The sequence below is a fragment of the Apodemus sylvaticus genome, chromosome 3 (assembly GCF_947179515.1).
Source record: "Apodemus sylvaticus chromosome 3, mApoSyl1.1, whole genome shotgun sequence".
Taxonomy (NCBI): Eukaryota; Metazoa; Chordata; class Mammalia; order Rodentia; family Muridae; genus Apodemus; species Apodemus sylvaticus.
This window is the reverse complement of record NC_067474.1, coordinates 82,424,845-82,440,670: the sequence shown is the minus strand read 5'-3', so window position 1 is coordinate 82,440,670 and position 15,826 is coordinate 82,424,845. Positions and strand designations below refer to the sequence as shown.

The following is a 15,826-nucleotide window of genomic DNA, read 5'->3' as shown; positions in this document are numbered from 1 at the left end:
TGAAAAGAAGACGTTATTTATTTTAGATCAGATAGAAAAAAATCAATTGTCAGAACCTGTAGGAGTGGTTATGAGAAATAAACCTAACTCACTAACTGCAGACAATAACTCTGCTTTCCCAATAGCAAATTAAAGATTGTGACTTCCACTAGAAGAGTTATCTAGAGGATTAATGAGAATATTATTTATTAACATAGTTAATAAATTACTTCAACCCAGAGATTTATTGTTTATTATCATTATTATCAGTATTATTATTATTATTATTATCATTATTGCTATGCTGTTCCTGCTTCTAGAGTATCCCCATTTCAAGCCCATTTTTCTGTAAATACACTTATTTGCCAGGAAAGTACATGGCTGAATAGACTAGGTATCTTTGAATAGAAATGCAGTTCAATACATGATTTTTATTTAAGATACAATATTTGAGTTGTGGTACATATATAATATTAATACAAGACTGGCTTTCTTTCTTTTATAGATTAGATTTATTTGAGCAAAGCTGTAATAACTTTCCATGTAAAACTGAGTGGATTTATTTTTTTTACTTTTCTACTCCTTTTTGACAATTCTTCAGATAACCAAGAGGAAAAGAAGAGGAAAGCTGTCTCAGCGACTCTTCCTGTTGTTGTGATAAAATACCCAGGCAAAAGCAGCTTATGGTTAAAAGGATTTATTTTGGCTTATAGCTCCAGGTTACAACCCATCACAGCAGGGATGATATGATACCAGACCCCTGGTTACTGCATTGCTAGCCAGGATGCAGAGAGTCACTTTTCAGATGGATCTTTTCACCTCAAATAACCCATTCTAGATAATCTCTCATGGGAGTGCCTCAAATTTTGCCTTCTAGATGATTCCAAACCCTATCAAGTTGACACTCAGCATTAACCATCACAGAAACAAACTTCAACTCTGAAATATTTTCGTAGAGGTAGAACATAAAATGTATTGGTTATACTAGTGGTATAGTAAATTGAGAAGTGTAGCTCAGCTAATAAAACAAAAATCAAAAACCAAAAAAAAACTTGGATTTGTAAACTACAAGTATAGTAGATTTTCAAACTGCAACTAGAATATACATGGTTAGAAGTTCTATTACTTCTGCAAAATTCAACTCAGGAGCCCAATAATCTTCAAATTTAGAACTTTTATTTTCATTATAGTAATAGACAGTGGGGATTATGGGGGGGTGCATTAAGTGATATGTTAAGAGTCATTTAAGTATTAATAGTTTTAGCTTGGCCTCCTGACATAAATCAGTTCCTTTAGGGAGTCACTATTAGCAACTAAATATGTAAGAAAACTATTTTTAAATGCAGCTTTCAGTTTAATCTTTTCCAATCTGGTGTGATTGCTGCCAAGATTTTATAAAGTCTAAACTTCTGAGCTCTACAACGAACATGTAAAGAAACATTTAAAACATGTAAAGAAAGGCATTTTCCTCTGAGTGTTGTAGCGCATACCTGTGCATACTTATAGCAGTCAGAAGACTGAAAAAGAGTTAAGGGCCAGCCTAGACTGAATGACATACTGAGTGCCTATCTTTACAAAAAGCAAAACAAACAAAGACAGTATCGCTATTGAGGACAAGAGTGCGCAAAGAGAAAATTAGGGTTTCCCCCTGAATACTCTGGCAATTGGTATTTTTTATCTTTTCCTCTTTTCTGTGCCTAATACCAAAATTTAGTCTGTATATTTATTGAAAATTCATGGGGTTGTTAATATTAAGTATGTTCAACCAGCCAAGCATTTACTTTCTTTACATTTTTGAGGTTGCCATGTTGTAATCCCTGAATTAAGAACCCACTTATCAAGGTGTACCACATTAAAACAGTCTGTTCCAAAACACAGTCTCTGCTCTTGTGCTATGCCTTGGCAATAGGAAACCACATGATAGGCCTTTGTTCAGACTTTCATAATTGAATGGGGGAAGAAGCTTTACGTGTTGAAAGGTTATAGAATAAATTACACTTGGGATTGCATTGTGTAGGTAGATCTCTGAGTTTGAAGGCCAGCATGGTCGACAAAGTAAGCTTCAGGACAGCCAGGGCTACATAGAGAGAGCCTGTCTCAAAACAAAACAAAAATTACATTTGGGATTAAAATATAAATGTGGGAAACCTGGACCAGCTAGAGAAAAAATGTTTTATTTGAAGAAGCCTTGAAAGCAGGAAAATTTTAGAGGTAAAGAGGAATGAGGACTATTCTAGGAAAGTGCACAGAAGAAATAACTCTACCAAGAGTTACTTGAGGAAAATTTGACATAAATAGATGACATATTAGACATAAATGAATGATTGTAAGAGCATGGAGCAGACAAAATGAATTGAGAATTATCCAGAGGAACGAGTGTGAGTGCGAGTGTATTAAATGCTGTGAGAGGTGTGCCTGATTTGGCCATTTTGAAATGGCTGTGCTTCGTGCCATGTGTTTTCGTCACTGTGATGACTTCTGTTGCATTGACTAGAGTAGAGTAGGCTGTGGTTTTATTCAGAATAGGGTGTTGGATCTCCTAGAATTGGAATTATGGGTTGTGAACCACAATGCTGTTACTGGAAATTGAACTTGGTGAATTCTAGGCCAGGACTACACCAGAGCAGTGGTTCTCAACCTTTCTAATGCTGGGACCCCACCCATAAAATCATCTGCATTGCTGTTCTGAACTGTAATTTTGCTACCATTATGAATCATAATATAAATATCTGACATGTGGCACCCTGGAAGTGTTGTTTGACCCACAAAGTGGTCGTGACCCACAGCTTGAGAAACACTGACATGTAATCCCTAGCTCAAAACAAAAAAAAAAAACAAAAAAAAAACAAAAATTAAACAGTGTTAAAAGAAAATAAAACAAAAGTTTTATATTTTAATGATTGAGGAGTTGTTATTATTGTTATAATGGCCATTTAAGAAAAGAATATAAATAGAAATTGATAGGATACTAAATTTTTAAGTCTTTATTTACTTTTACTTGTAGAGTAGTTAGCAGCCTAAAACCTTTGTAGAAATTAATGCAAGAGTTAGAGAGATGGTTTTGGTACTTAAGAGTGCTTGTTTCTCTTACAGAGGACTAGAGCTCAGTTCCTAGTTCCTCAGTCTGGCAGCTCACAGTTACCTTTAACTTTAGCGCCAGGGTATCTAGTACCCTCTTCTGGCTTCTGTCAGTACCCACAAATATGTTCATAGACACACACACGGATACATAAAATAAAAATGACAGCCTCAGAATTTAGTATGAAAGTAGAATCTAATAGAAAATTTTGGCTGTGTTAAGGTAATTTATGGAGCATTAAACTACAGTTTTCAAAACCACTTACTTTTATTCACTGTCTTTGCTTTTATTTTCAGTTCTGGGAATTGCCAATGCAAAATGGGTGTCACCGGCTCCTTGTGTGACCAATGCCAATATGGACATTATGGCTTTGGTAAGACAGGCTGCTTGCCTTGTCAGTGCAACAACCGGTCTGATAGTTGTGATGTTCTCACAGGTATGTAGTTTTTGTAATAACATCATGAAATTATTCTTTATTCCTTCAATCTTTTTGTTGTTGTTGTTGTTGTTTTGTTTTGTTTTGTTTTTTCGAGACAGGGTTTCTCTGTGTAGCCCTAGCTGTCCTGGAACTCTCTCCATAGACCAGGCTGGCCTAGAACTGAGAAATCTACCTGCCTCTGCCTCCCAGTGCTGGGATTAAAGGGGGTGCACCACCACTGCCTGGTTTATTCCTTCAATCTTGAAGTCTCAATGTATTGATTCTTTTCAAATAGTTTATAAGGCCTTGAACCTTTAAGTAGATATAATAAGGCATATGGCAAGTCAAACTTTTATAACAACTTAAAATATTTCAGGGATTTCAAAAATCATATAGATTGAAGATTGGAGAACAATACAAAGTGTTGACTTTGACGTCACAGTGACAGACTTTGCAAAATACATTAGAGCTCTTCCAAGCAAGCCATGATCACTTGGGAATTCCTGTATGAAAGAACTGAGACTCAATATAACTTAGGAAGAGTAAGGCAGACTCGATTGTAGAGTGAAATTTTCTGTGGGGTTGCTTATACAACTAGAGTCAAGGGTGGTAGCTACGTTGGCCAATCCTCACAATTTGAATCAGCAAATAGAGAGTTGTGTGGTTTAAAGGTCAAAGGTGAGTTTCATTAAACCTAGAATGAAGTTAATTCATCTCAAGCTAACATCAAAGATGTCAAGCAAGTTCCTGGTGCTAGTGGAGAAGTTCTAATCATAAAGTTCCATTGCCATACCACTCTTTTTCTTTTAATCTGCACTGTGCAGGAAAGCTATAGAAGGCAAGGGTTTAGGATTGCTTAGGCATAGTCATAAAAGTCATGGCCCAAGATGTCTCCAATTAAATTAGGCTGCATCTATATACCACATGATTTCTTTCTGGTAGAGATTTGCTGATTCTGAGCACAGGCTAAGGAGTTGGCCAAAGGAAAGGATTTGTACTTGAAGGAGAACTTTTGACAGTTTTCTGGAGTCTGAGTGATAGGCAGAAACTAGAGGAGTCCAAAACACAAGGCCAGGTTTCCCAACTCCGACTAAGATGTCTGGGCCAGAAAATGTTTTATGCTGAGGAGACAAAAGCCTTCTAAAGAGAAGAGGGCTTGTTATAACATACAGCCAGTTCTTTCTTAATACATTGTCAAACTCTACAGATGCATGGAGGGGGTCTGAATGGTCGAACCCCCAATGTCAAGACAAAGGTCTGCCAAGTTCTTAATCCCAAAGGTCATGCCAAGAAATAATGACGAACTAGTGTTGAGCTGGCAGATAAGAAAACTGAGTCTGTCTGCAACCCAACATCATGCCTAATGGAATCAAGTCCATCATTTCTCGTATTTGCCTATTAGAGAAAGGAGGACCCTCTTCAATTCTAGTTCAGTTATTTGTTTTGTTTTTCAAAACAGGGTTTCTATGTGTAATAGTCCTGGATGTCTTGGAACTAACTGTAGACTAGGCTGATCTGAAACACACAGAGATCTGACTGCCACTGCTGGAACTAAAGATGTATAGCAACACACCTGGCTAATTCTCTTATATATCAGATATGATATACAATAAAAAAGAGACTAAAAAATGGGGAAATGTGGCTAGTAATAAAATATAAACAATAGAAACAGAACTTCAGTAATACTGTTATTAGAATTAAGATTGAAATTTCAAAATAACTAAAACTACTATATTGAGGAATTAGAGGAAAAATAAGACAAAATGATTAAATAGATAAAATTTCACTAGGGAATAGTACTACAATGCATGTGCACATGCTCAGTTAGACAAGTGCCTACTATGCAAGCAAAGGGACCTGAGTGTAAATCCCATGTTAAAATGCTGGGCATAGTTTTATACATATGGGTGCTGTGTCTCGTGTATGCCTGTGCACTAATGTCTAAGAGGGCATCTGATCCCCTGTAACTGAGTTACAAACTGTTGTGAGCCATTGTGGGTGCTGAAAGGTGAATGAGGGTCCACTAGAAGAGCAGACTGTATTCTTAAACACAGAGCCTTGTATCTCTCTAGCCCCAGTGGCATGCAGTTGTAGTCTGAGAGCTCAGGAAACAGAGACAGGAGGATTCCTCAGACTAGCTGATCATCCAGTCTAGCTTAATTGCTAAAATCCAGGCCATTGAGACTCTCCTCTCAAAGGAAGTGGACAGCATTCTTGAGGATAACACTTGAGATTATCTTCTGACTTACACACATACATATGTACTTTCATGAATATAAAGCTACAAAGTCATACACATGCATTTGAAAAAAAAAAACAATCTATGGGCTGGTCAGATAGCTCAGTGGTTAAGAGCACTGACTGTTCTACCAGAGGTTCCCAATTCAGTTCCCAGCAACCATATGGTGGCTCATGACCATCTATAAAGGGATTTGATGTCCTTTTCCGACATACAGGTATACATGCAAATAGAATGCTCATGCATTAAAAAAGACTACATAGATAAATAAAAATTTTAAAATAGAAGGAACCTAAAACTAAAAATTATGGTATTTGAAGAAAATAACTTGTATGAGCTAAGAGAAGTCTTTACCCAGTGAAGGCAAGATAAGAACCAAATAGAATACAATAAAAAATGGTCTAAACTGAAGCATTTTTATAACAAGGTAGTGAAAAAAAGGCAGGAGAGATGAGTAGGGTACAGCTAGAGTCTAATGTAAGTGCAAGGGAGCTCAGGGATTTCTGGCCATGAATTTTCTAAATATTAACAAACAAACAAACAAACATTCAACCTACATGTCAGAAAGCTCAGGAAATCCATATAATAACAGAAAAAGCTTACACATCTAAGCAAACTCAGTCGGATTGTCTCAGATTAAACACAAGTGCCTTTGACCTTCAAATTCCATAAATGTAAGACTGGAGGAACTTCCTGGGAAATCGACATGGAAAAATACAGGACATATGATTTTGATAAGTGCCTGAGTTTTTATGAGAACAAAACATCAGAATAAATCTAAACTCAATGAATTCCCAGAAGACTCTATACTAGAACCTTATTCTTTTTGTCCAGTGAAGTGTGTATACGGAAATCTGTTTAGACAACATTGTGTCATCTGTCTGTAGCTACTTGCCTAATGCTCTTTTTCTTTAGTGTTGTTTGTGTCCCAAAGTTACTATACATGTTCTTTCCCCTGACAAGAATGGCCTTTCCAACCCACCTGCATTTACACCACAGGCCCCTTTGCCTTATTAAGTCATAGATTTCTTTCACATCATCAACAAAAGATGACTTCATCAGCATTTCCTGTTCCTCCTCACTAAATGCAAAGCCCTCACTACACACTGTCACAGGCACCTTCAAGTTTTCAGAGCACGCGGCACAACTGGTATACATGTGCTTACTTGTGGCCACTCCTCTCATGTGTACACTCTTTCAGGGCAGGGCCATAATCTGCTTAGTCCTGGCTATTTATTTAGTCTCTACCACAGGTATTGGCACATAGTGAGCACCCTCTTAACCTTTGTTGGATAAATGAACAAACTAATGGTAAACTGGGAAAAAGAATGGTGAGGTTCAACATTGGGTAACAAGAACAACATTTTATTGGGTCAAATCATCAGTTATTCCCTGGGTGGTTTAAAGTGCCAGAAAGCCATTTACATGACTTCTTCATAGCAGGTGGCAATCATCGCACTGACCTGCACGTGCTCTGGAGATAAAGTAAAATAAATCCATTGAGCAATTTTGACTTCCAAACTACCTAAATAGCTTATGATATGAAAAGTATAAATCCCGTGTGAAGGAGTGAGCACCTTACTGAAAACAGCCAGTTCATACACAATTTTTAATCACAGATTTCAAGACTGCTGTGATTCTGTCGCCCTCTGGTGGCCACTTTGTATGTATGCATTGTTGTTCTTCCCAGTATGTCTGAAATTTCTGTTTTAGATAGATGCAGAGTTTCAAAGTTCTCGTTTTGTAGTAAAATATATTGGAGAAAATATCACAGAGAAAAAATTGACAGTAAGTATAAAAAGCCTCTTTAAAAATATTTAAGCCAGAAATTCTATTTTCAGGATTCTTCTGAGAAAATAATTCTAAATTCAAAAATACTTTATGTTAAAAAAAATGCTCACCAGAATGATAGTTGTGATCATAAAAAATACTTAGACACCATAATTTATAACAATACTGTTACATAGATATGTATGTAATACTATTACATAGTAATACTGTTACATATGTAATATATGTAATACTGTTACATAGATAATACATGGATAGAACCCCAGAAAGTCAAATTTTGACTGTATCTTGTGGGAGTTATTTAATGTGTTTCTGTATCCATAAACTTGGGTTAACCACCTAGTAGTTTACTGCAAAATTAAATACATTTGTGCTTCTCTACAAATCATCAGAAGCAGTCTGGAAGTAATAGCTATTAGAATGATTTCATTACAGTGTTTTCATGAATGGCATATGTGAATATTTGGGCTTTAAAACAAGTACCATATAATTAGACTGTTTCAGTAACAATACCCAAATATCTATAAGTAAGGTAAGACTTCGAGGAAGATATCCCAAATGCTAATGAGATTGTAGGGGCACTTTTCTTGTCCTTTTACTTGTTTTCCATATTTTCTTTATTGAACACATATTATTAAATGAAAGTGTAAGAGAGTCAGTTATTTTTTAACTGCAAACTTTGTCTGCAGATAGCAGACTTATTTTTAAGAATGCAAGGTGCTTTTGTGTCCTGGTTGTATCCCATGATCTGAGCCTGACTCTGACTGCCTCTACTGCTCAGTAGCTGCTTTCCTTCAGGATGCCACACTCTCCTGGCTTTCTTCTGGTGTGGCTGCATTTCCTTTTCTGTCAGCTGTGCTCCATCCCCCTAGGTCAGCTCTTTACTGTGCCTCCTCAGAGCTCAGAGAGCTTGGCTCATTTGTCCCTCCACTTGGACTTTCCCTTTGAATGATCTCCCCCAGGCCCCAGATTTAGTCGAAATGCCACTGACATGTATGTATGTATTATGTATGTATGTATGTATGTATGTATGTAAGGTCTGCATTTCTCCCTTGATCTCCATGCTCATTCAACCAGCTCCTTCATTTATTTGAATGCTTTAACATTAAAATTGTAACATCGAAAACTCTATTATTTCCCATTAATACCCTGAACCAACCACTGATAAACTTGGGTTAACCACTTTGCCCAAGCCTTTATCACCTCTCTGAACTAGTTGGCCATTTCTTACCTGATCATTCTACCTCTGTCTATTGTCTCCTCCCTAGGTTTCTATCCCACCACAATCCAGTCTCGATGGAAGAATTTTTTTAAATTATAAAAATTATGACATTCCCTTGCTAAAACCCCTCCTACTATTATTCCTTAAGCAGAATTAAGATGTATTTCTATGGCCTTAAACAAAAATAATCAAAGATAAAATTAAAATAGATTTTGTTTTAAAACCAATTCTACAGTTATCTGTGATATTTTAAGCAAACTTTTTAAAAGCGACTTTTCTTGTTATAGAATTCATAGCTATAGAGTCACCAGAATATAAGAAGATTTAGAAAGAAAGCAATCTCAAAGTGTTTTTATCACTGTATGAGTACATCCTATTTTGTTATATATGTGAAAAATACCTTCAACACTGTCATATGTGTAAAATGTTACATGATTTTAGACAGGCATGATAGAACCTGCCTGTTAGCCCAGAATTCAGAGACAGAGGCAAAAGTACAAGGTATTCAAAGCTAGATTCTACCTAATAGTAAGTAAATTCAACACCAGCTTAAGCTATGAAACATCATTTATAACTAAATATATTTTATATGATTTTAAAGATAGCTACATAAAAATTCAGTTGAAATCTAAGTTGAGTGTCCAAATAACATAAAAGTATCTTTCAGTAAGTCATCAAATATGGAAGAATTGCCTGTAATCCTTTAAGAATTGAGAGCATACATTGTTATCGACATTTTCATTGTTTTGGCTTTCAAATCTTACTCTAGTTGCCGTGTCATTTTATCTTAAAACCCTATCCTTTCTGCCACACTCAATTTTGAAAATATTACATGAGTAAGAGAAATATATCCAGAAAGACTTCATGAATGTTAACATCAACTGTTTTTAGCTTGTTGTAAAATTTCAACACACTCCTGGGTTTTGTGTCCTTCCTTATATAGCAGTAGTTGTAAGTCTCATTGTAGATGTGGTGCTGCTGTGCCTCTCTCAAGACTCTTGTTGTCATAGAGCGCCAAAGGAGTGCTGTCCTAAAACACAGCTCTGCTGCCTTCCCATTTTTACTAGTCACTTTTTAATGTTTCACTTTTCATTGATCTAGTTTTTTCTTTCTATTGCTGTGATGAACTCCATGACCAAAAGCAACTTGGAGAAGAAATGATTTATTTCATCTTTTGTTTCTCAGGTCACACTTGTATCAGTGAAGGAAGTCAGAGCAGGAAGTCCAGGCAGAGCTGAGGGCAGGAACTGAAGCAGAGGCCATGGAGGAACCCTGCTTACTAGTGTGTTCCTTATGGCTTACTCAGCCTGCTTTCTTTTTTGTTTGTTTGTTTTCCTTTTTATTAATTTAATGTTTTGTTTGTTTTGCTCTTTTATTAATTTATTCTCTCATATATTACATTTCAACCACAGTTTCCCTCCCTCCTCTCCTCCCAGTCGCTCTCCATTACTCCTCCCTCCCCATCCACTCCTCCACTTTCCTTCAGAAAAGTCAACCTGCTTTCTTATGCAACTCAAGATCACTTCCGAGGATTGGTACCTGCCCAGTGGGATGGACTCTCCCTCCTCGATCATTAATAAAGAAAATGTCATATAGCTGGGCAGTGGTGGCGCACGCCTTTAATCCCAGCACTTTGGAAGCAGAGGCAGGCAGATTTCTGAGTTTGAGGCCAGCCTGGTGTGCAGAGTGAGTTCCAGGACAGCCAGGGCTATACAGAGAAACCCTGTCTCAAAAAACCAAAAAAAAAAAAAAAAAAAAAAGAAAGGAGAAAGGAAGGAAGGAAGGAAGGAAGGAAGGAAGAAAGAAAGAAAGAAAGAAAGAAAGAAAGAAAGAAAGAAAGAAAGAAAGAAAGAAAGAAAGAAAGAAAGAAAGAAAGAAAGAAAGAAAGAAAGAGTCATATAAACTTGCCGAAAGTCTTTGATTGGTTACATTTTAGTTCTTTGATAAAAACACCATAAGCAAGGCAATTTATAGAACAAAATGTTTAATTGGCCTTATGGTTTCAGGGAGTTGGAGTCCATCATGCTTTGGGGTGATATATTAGCAAACAGCAAGCATGCTGTCTGAAGCAGCACGTGAGAGCTGTATGTCAGTCCATCCCTCAAGCTGTAGGCAGAGAGGGCACACAGAGAACAATAGGAGTCTTAAAACCTGAAGGCCCACCCCAAGTGATACACATCCTCCAATAAGGCCATTCCTCCTACTCCTTCTCAAGCAGTTCCACCAGCTAGAGGCCAAGTACTCAAGCATAGGGACCTATGGAGTCTATTTTCAATGGAAATTCAAACCACCACACAGCCAATATGATAGAGGCATTTTCTCAACTGAGGTTTCTCTCTTCTCAAATGACCGCCTTGTATCAATTGACAAAAACTAATGATCATACTCATGTATCTACCTCTAAATATTTCGCCACCATTTTGCTTCATATTTATCCATATATGTATAAATACTGTATTTGTCAGGGTTCTCAAGAGGAAAAGAACTGATAGAATGTGTGTGTGTGTGTGTGTGTGTGTGTGTGTGTATGAATGAATGAGTTGAGTATGCATATTTGAATATATACATATATATGGAATTTATTATAGTGGTTTACAGACTATAGTCCAGTTAGTCCAACAATGGCTGTCAACCAAGGCAAAGTCCAAGCATGTAGTAGTTGTAGTCCACAAGGCTGGATGTGTTAGCTAGCTTTCAGAAAAGGACCTGCCAGCAAGAGCAAGGGCAAGCAAGCAAAGAGAAAAAAGTTCTTTCTTCCATGTTCTTCATATATGTTGCTACCAGAATATATAGTCCAGATTAGAGGCGGATCTTCCCACTTCAAATCATTTAATTAAGAAAATCTCTCACAAGTGTACCTAGTCACTTGAGGTTTAGTTAATTCCAGATGTACTTAAGTTGAAAAACAAAAATAGCCATTACAACACATATTTGAAGTGGAAAATTTCAAAAGAAATTGAGCGCTTGTTTTCTCAGACATATTTTTCCCCTGTCCACAGAGACAATAATCCATAAAATTCCTTGACTGTCTCTGTCCATATTTAAAGTTTTTACCATGTATGTATTTTTGGTTTAATGTATATGTATTTTTGTATAAGCTTAGTCTTGCTTTTTTATATACTTTATTTTATGTGAATGACTGTTTTGTCTGTGCACTATATGTATGCAGTGCCCTTGGAGGCCAGAAGAGGGTGCCAGATCTCCTGGGTCTGGAGAAAGATGATTGTGAGCTGCCATGTGATGATGGGAATTGAAATGGGGGCCTCTGAAACAATATGCAGTGCTCTTAACCACTGAGCCATCTCTCCAACCCCTGTTGTGACTTTCTGAAATTCTACGAAGTTAATTTTCTCTATATGTGCCATTCTTCACTTTGCTTTTCAACCAATGCTATCTTTAAGATGCATGTTTGTATGTATAAGTAGTTTATTATAGTTCATAGTAGTATACAAACTATAAAAGTACCACAATTTATATACTCTTCTATTAATATATATTATCTTATTTTTTCTTTGCACAAAGTTAGTCTGTTTTTAGTACATAGCCAATCAACCAATGAGTGCATATTGTAACTATAATCACATACCCAACTTTTCTCTCATAGAACATTGAATTCATAAACATAGCTAATTCAGAAATAAATCAGGAGGGGCTGGAAAGATGACTCAGCAATTAAAAGCATTTGCTCTTCTTGCAGAGTCCTTACATTGGGTTCCCAACACCTGTTTTGGGCAGCTCACAAGCACCTGGAACTCCAGTTCATAGAGTTCCGATGATTCTGCTGCTGGTTTCCAAGGGCACGTGCACATACATGTTGCAGAGAAACACACATAGGCACATACACACAAGTAATAAATCTTTTTTTAAATATAGATCTACTTATTTTATCCATTTATGTGTATGAGTGTTTTGTCTCCATGTATGCCTGTGTGCCCAAAGAGGTCAGAAGAGGGTGTAAAGTCCCCTTGGACCGCAGTGACAGTTATGAGGTGGCACACAGGTGCTGGGAATCCCAGATTGGCTGTGAGAGCAACAAAGGCTTTTAACAGCTGAGCTATATCTCCATCTCTAAATCTTCCCTCCCCTCCCCTCCCCTCCCCTCCCCTTCTCTTTCCTTCCCTCCCCTCCCCTCCTTTCCCCTCCCCTCCCCCTCCTTCCTCTCCTCTTCCCTCCCCTCCCTTCCCCTTCCTTCCCCTCTCTTCCCCTCCCCTCCCCTTCCTTCCTCTCCTCTTCCCTCCCCTCCCCTCCCCTTCCTTCCCCTCCCTTCCCCTCTCCTCCCTTTCCTTCCTCTCCTCTTCCCTCCCCTCCCCTCCCCTCCCCTCCCCTTCTCTCCCCTCCCTTCCCCTCCCCTCCCCTTCCTTCCTCTCCTCTTCTCTCCCCTCCCCTTCCCTCCCCTCCCCTCCCCTTCCCTCCCTTCCCTTCCCTCCCTTCCCTTCCCTCCCCTCCCCTCCCCTCCCTCCCCCTCCTTTCCCCTTCCCTCCCCTTTCCTCCCCTCCCCTTCCCTCCCCTCCCCTTCCCTCCCCCTCCTTTCCCCTTCCCTCCCCTCCCCTCCCCTTTCCTCCCCTCCCCTTCCTTCCCCTCCCCTTCCCTCCCCTCTCCTCCCCTTCCTTCCCCTCTCCCCTCCCTTCCCCTCCCCTTCCCTCCCCTCTCCTCCCCTTCCTTCCCCTCTCCCCTCCCTTTCTCTCCCCTTCCCTCTCCTTCCCTCCGCTTTTCTCCTCTCCCCTTCCTTTTCCTTCCTTTCTTTCAAGAAATAACACAGAATAAAGACTAATCTGTGCTCCTGCTACTTTTTCTGTATAATCTGTGGTCTTCCTGATGCAGGCAGGATTTCTGAAAGTTCCTTAAGTTTGAACCAATAATTCTTCTAGGTGCTTGCTTAAACTGCCAGGAAAACAGTGAAGGGGAACACTGTGAAGAGTGTAAAGAAGGATTTTATCAGAGTCCTGATGCTGCAAAACAATGCCGCCGCTGCCCGTGTTCAGCAGTGACTTCTACAGGCAACTGCACCATAGGTAAGATCTTTCTCTAGGTCTTTACTTCCTTCTCTGAAGTAAATTGTATGGATGAATTAGGTTCTAGAGGATATACGTGAAGGTGAGTTATAAAAAAATCACAACACTTTACTTTCTATGAATTTATAATCAAATTCTAATTCATATATGAATGAGAATTCAGATGTCTTAGCCAACACTGAGCATGTATATGGATTCTGTCATGTAGCAGATTTTCAAAGTTCATGCATCTTGAAACAGGTATCAGTAATGCATACTTTTTGTTGTAAATTGTATAGAAGCCACATTTTATTTATTCTTTCCTGAATTGGTGGACATTTAAAAGTTATGTGCTATAAGTAATGCAGCTTCGAACTTTTCTGTTCGTGTTTTTGTATATATAAATGTTGCCAATACACCCTCAAGTCAGTAGTTGTTGGATGTTTTCCCCACTGCTGCAGATTGAGCTCAGGAACTTATTTGTGTGTGCTAGTGAAGCACTCTGCCTCTGAACTGCATTCCCCAGTGTTTGTGTGCACAGGGGTTTTCATTTCTCTGGGGCATATCATTAGGAGTGGAATTTGCTATGTCATATATCAGTTCTGTTTAACTCTATGAGGAAATATCAAATGATTTTCCAAAATAAGAACACAATTTTATGTTATCATTTTATGGGGGTGGAATATGTATATTGTGTTTGAGTTTGTTTGGACACAGTATGTTGTGTATTAAAAGCAGAGATAAATATCATGTGTCTTCAGCCTCCCTCCACCCTATATGTTTAAGATGTTTTTGTTTTTAATTGTGAGTATACATGTGTGTCTGTGGAATATCGTATACATGTGAGTGAAGTGCCGGTGGAGACCAGAGGAGCCTACAGTCCTCTGGGTCAAGATGTCTCCCTGTCCCCTGACATTATTATTTTTAGGAAGTATAAATGAAGATTATAAATTGTCGACAGACTCAAAAACACTTATTAGCTATCCTTTTTATACCTAAAGCCATCCTAATAGATGTGAAATGGCATTCATTGAATCATGGTTTTAATTTATCTGTCTCTGATGGCTAATTATATATATAGTTATTGACCAGTTTAGTATTTCTTTTAATAAAATACTTTTTGGTATTTTTTTTGTTCATCTTAAAATTTTATCTTTTTATTGTTGTGTTTATAGAGTAATAAATACAAATCACTGATCAGATATTTGATTTATAAGAAATGAGGAAAGTTATTGCCTAATAAACAGAAGATCCTAGGTTTGATCTCTATTTAAATATTATGAAATATTTAAATAAGATTTTTAAAATAATTTATAAATATTCCCATGACCCAATTTTTCACTTGATTCATCTACTTTTTAACACAAATGATTTCTGTTTGTTTGCTTGCTTAATTTCAGAAGCATCCAGTTTAGTTTTTTTCATTGTTTATATTAGCTTGAGACTGTAGTCAAGATTTTAGGACTGTAGTCAGTAGTTTGAAGGCTTAGTTGGGACTATGGAATCTGCTTTCAATATGGCTAACTCATATGGCTCTCTAGGGGCAAAAAGATTCTGTGAGTCATTGTATGGACTTCTTCATTAAGCTACTTTATATCCTTGCAACATGGTATCTGCAATCTGCTACAAGTGAATGATCCAAAAAATGGGGAAAATGCAATGTATATTTTATCATCTAGTCTCTAAAGTAATAGAGGTGTTTGCAATACCTCATTAACTTACGCCTATTCTATCAGGTATGAACATGTGATTACCAGGAGCTGAGAGTATTTGGCAGCATCTGGGAAGTCAGTTGTTATGCCTAGTAATAGGAACTGATATGTTTCTCTTTTCATAGGAAGTTATTAAAAACAACCTTTCATTTACTCCACAAATAATAATTAAGCACTTAGTACATGCTTTTTGCTGTGATCAACAACGAATACAAAAGTCTAAATACAAAGATATGAGTTCTAAATTAGTATTTAGTGTTATAGAAAGGAAAACACACAAACTGTCAAAAGTAGTACAAAAACTTATGGGTATGAACTTACAGAACATGAAGAAGGTTGTATCATTATCCCTGGGACTAGATGTTTTTCTCTTATTTTTCCTAGAGAAGATGATA

General features: G+C 37.6%; 1 protein-coding gene across 1 annotated transcript in view; it reads left to right on the top strand.

Moving 5' to 3' along the window:
* Megf9 (multiple EGF like domains 9) overlaps positions 1–15,826 on the top strand; it is a 103,753-nt gene that overhangs the window by 70,885 nt on the left and 17,042 nt on the right. The window contains exons 3-4 of the mRNA XM_052176653.1: positions 3,355–3,494; positions 13,597–13,740. Of these exons, the coding sequence (XP_052032613.1) occupies positions 3,355–3,494; positions 13,597–13,740 (284 nt within the window). The remainder of the gene's footprint in view (positions 1–3,354; positions 3,495–13,596; positions 13,741–15,826) is intronic.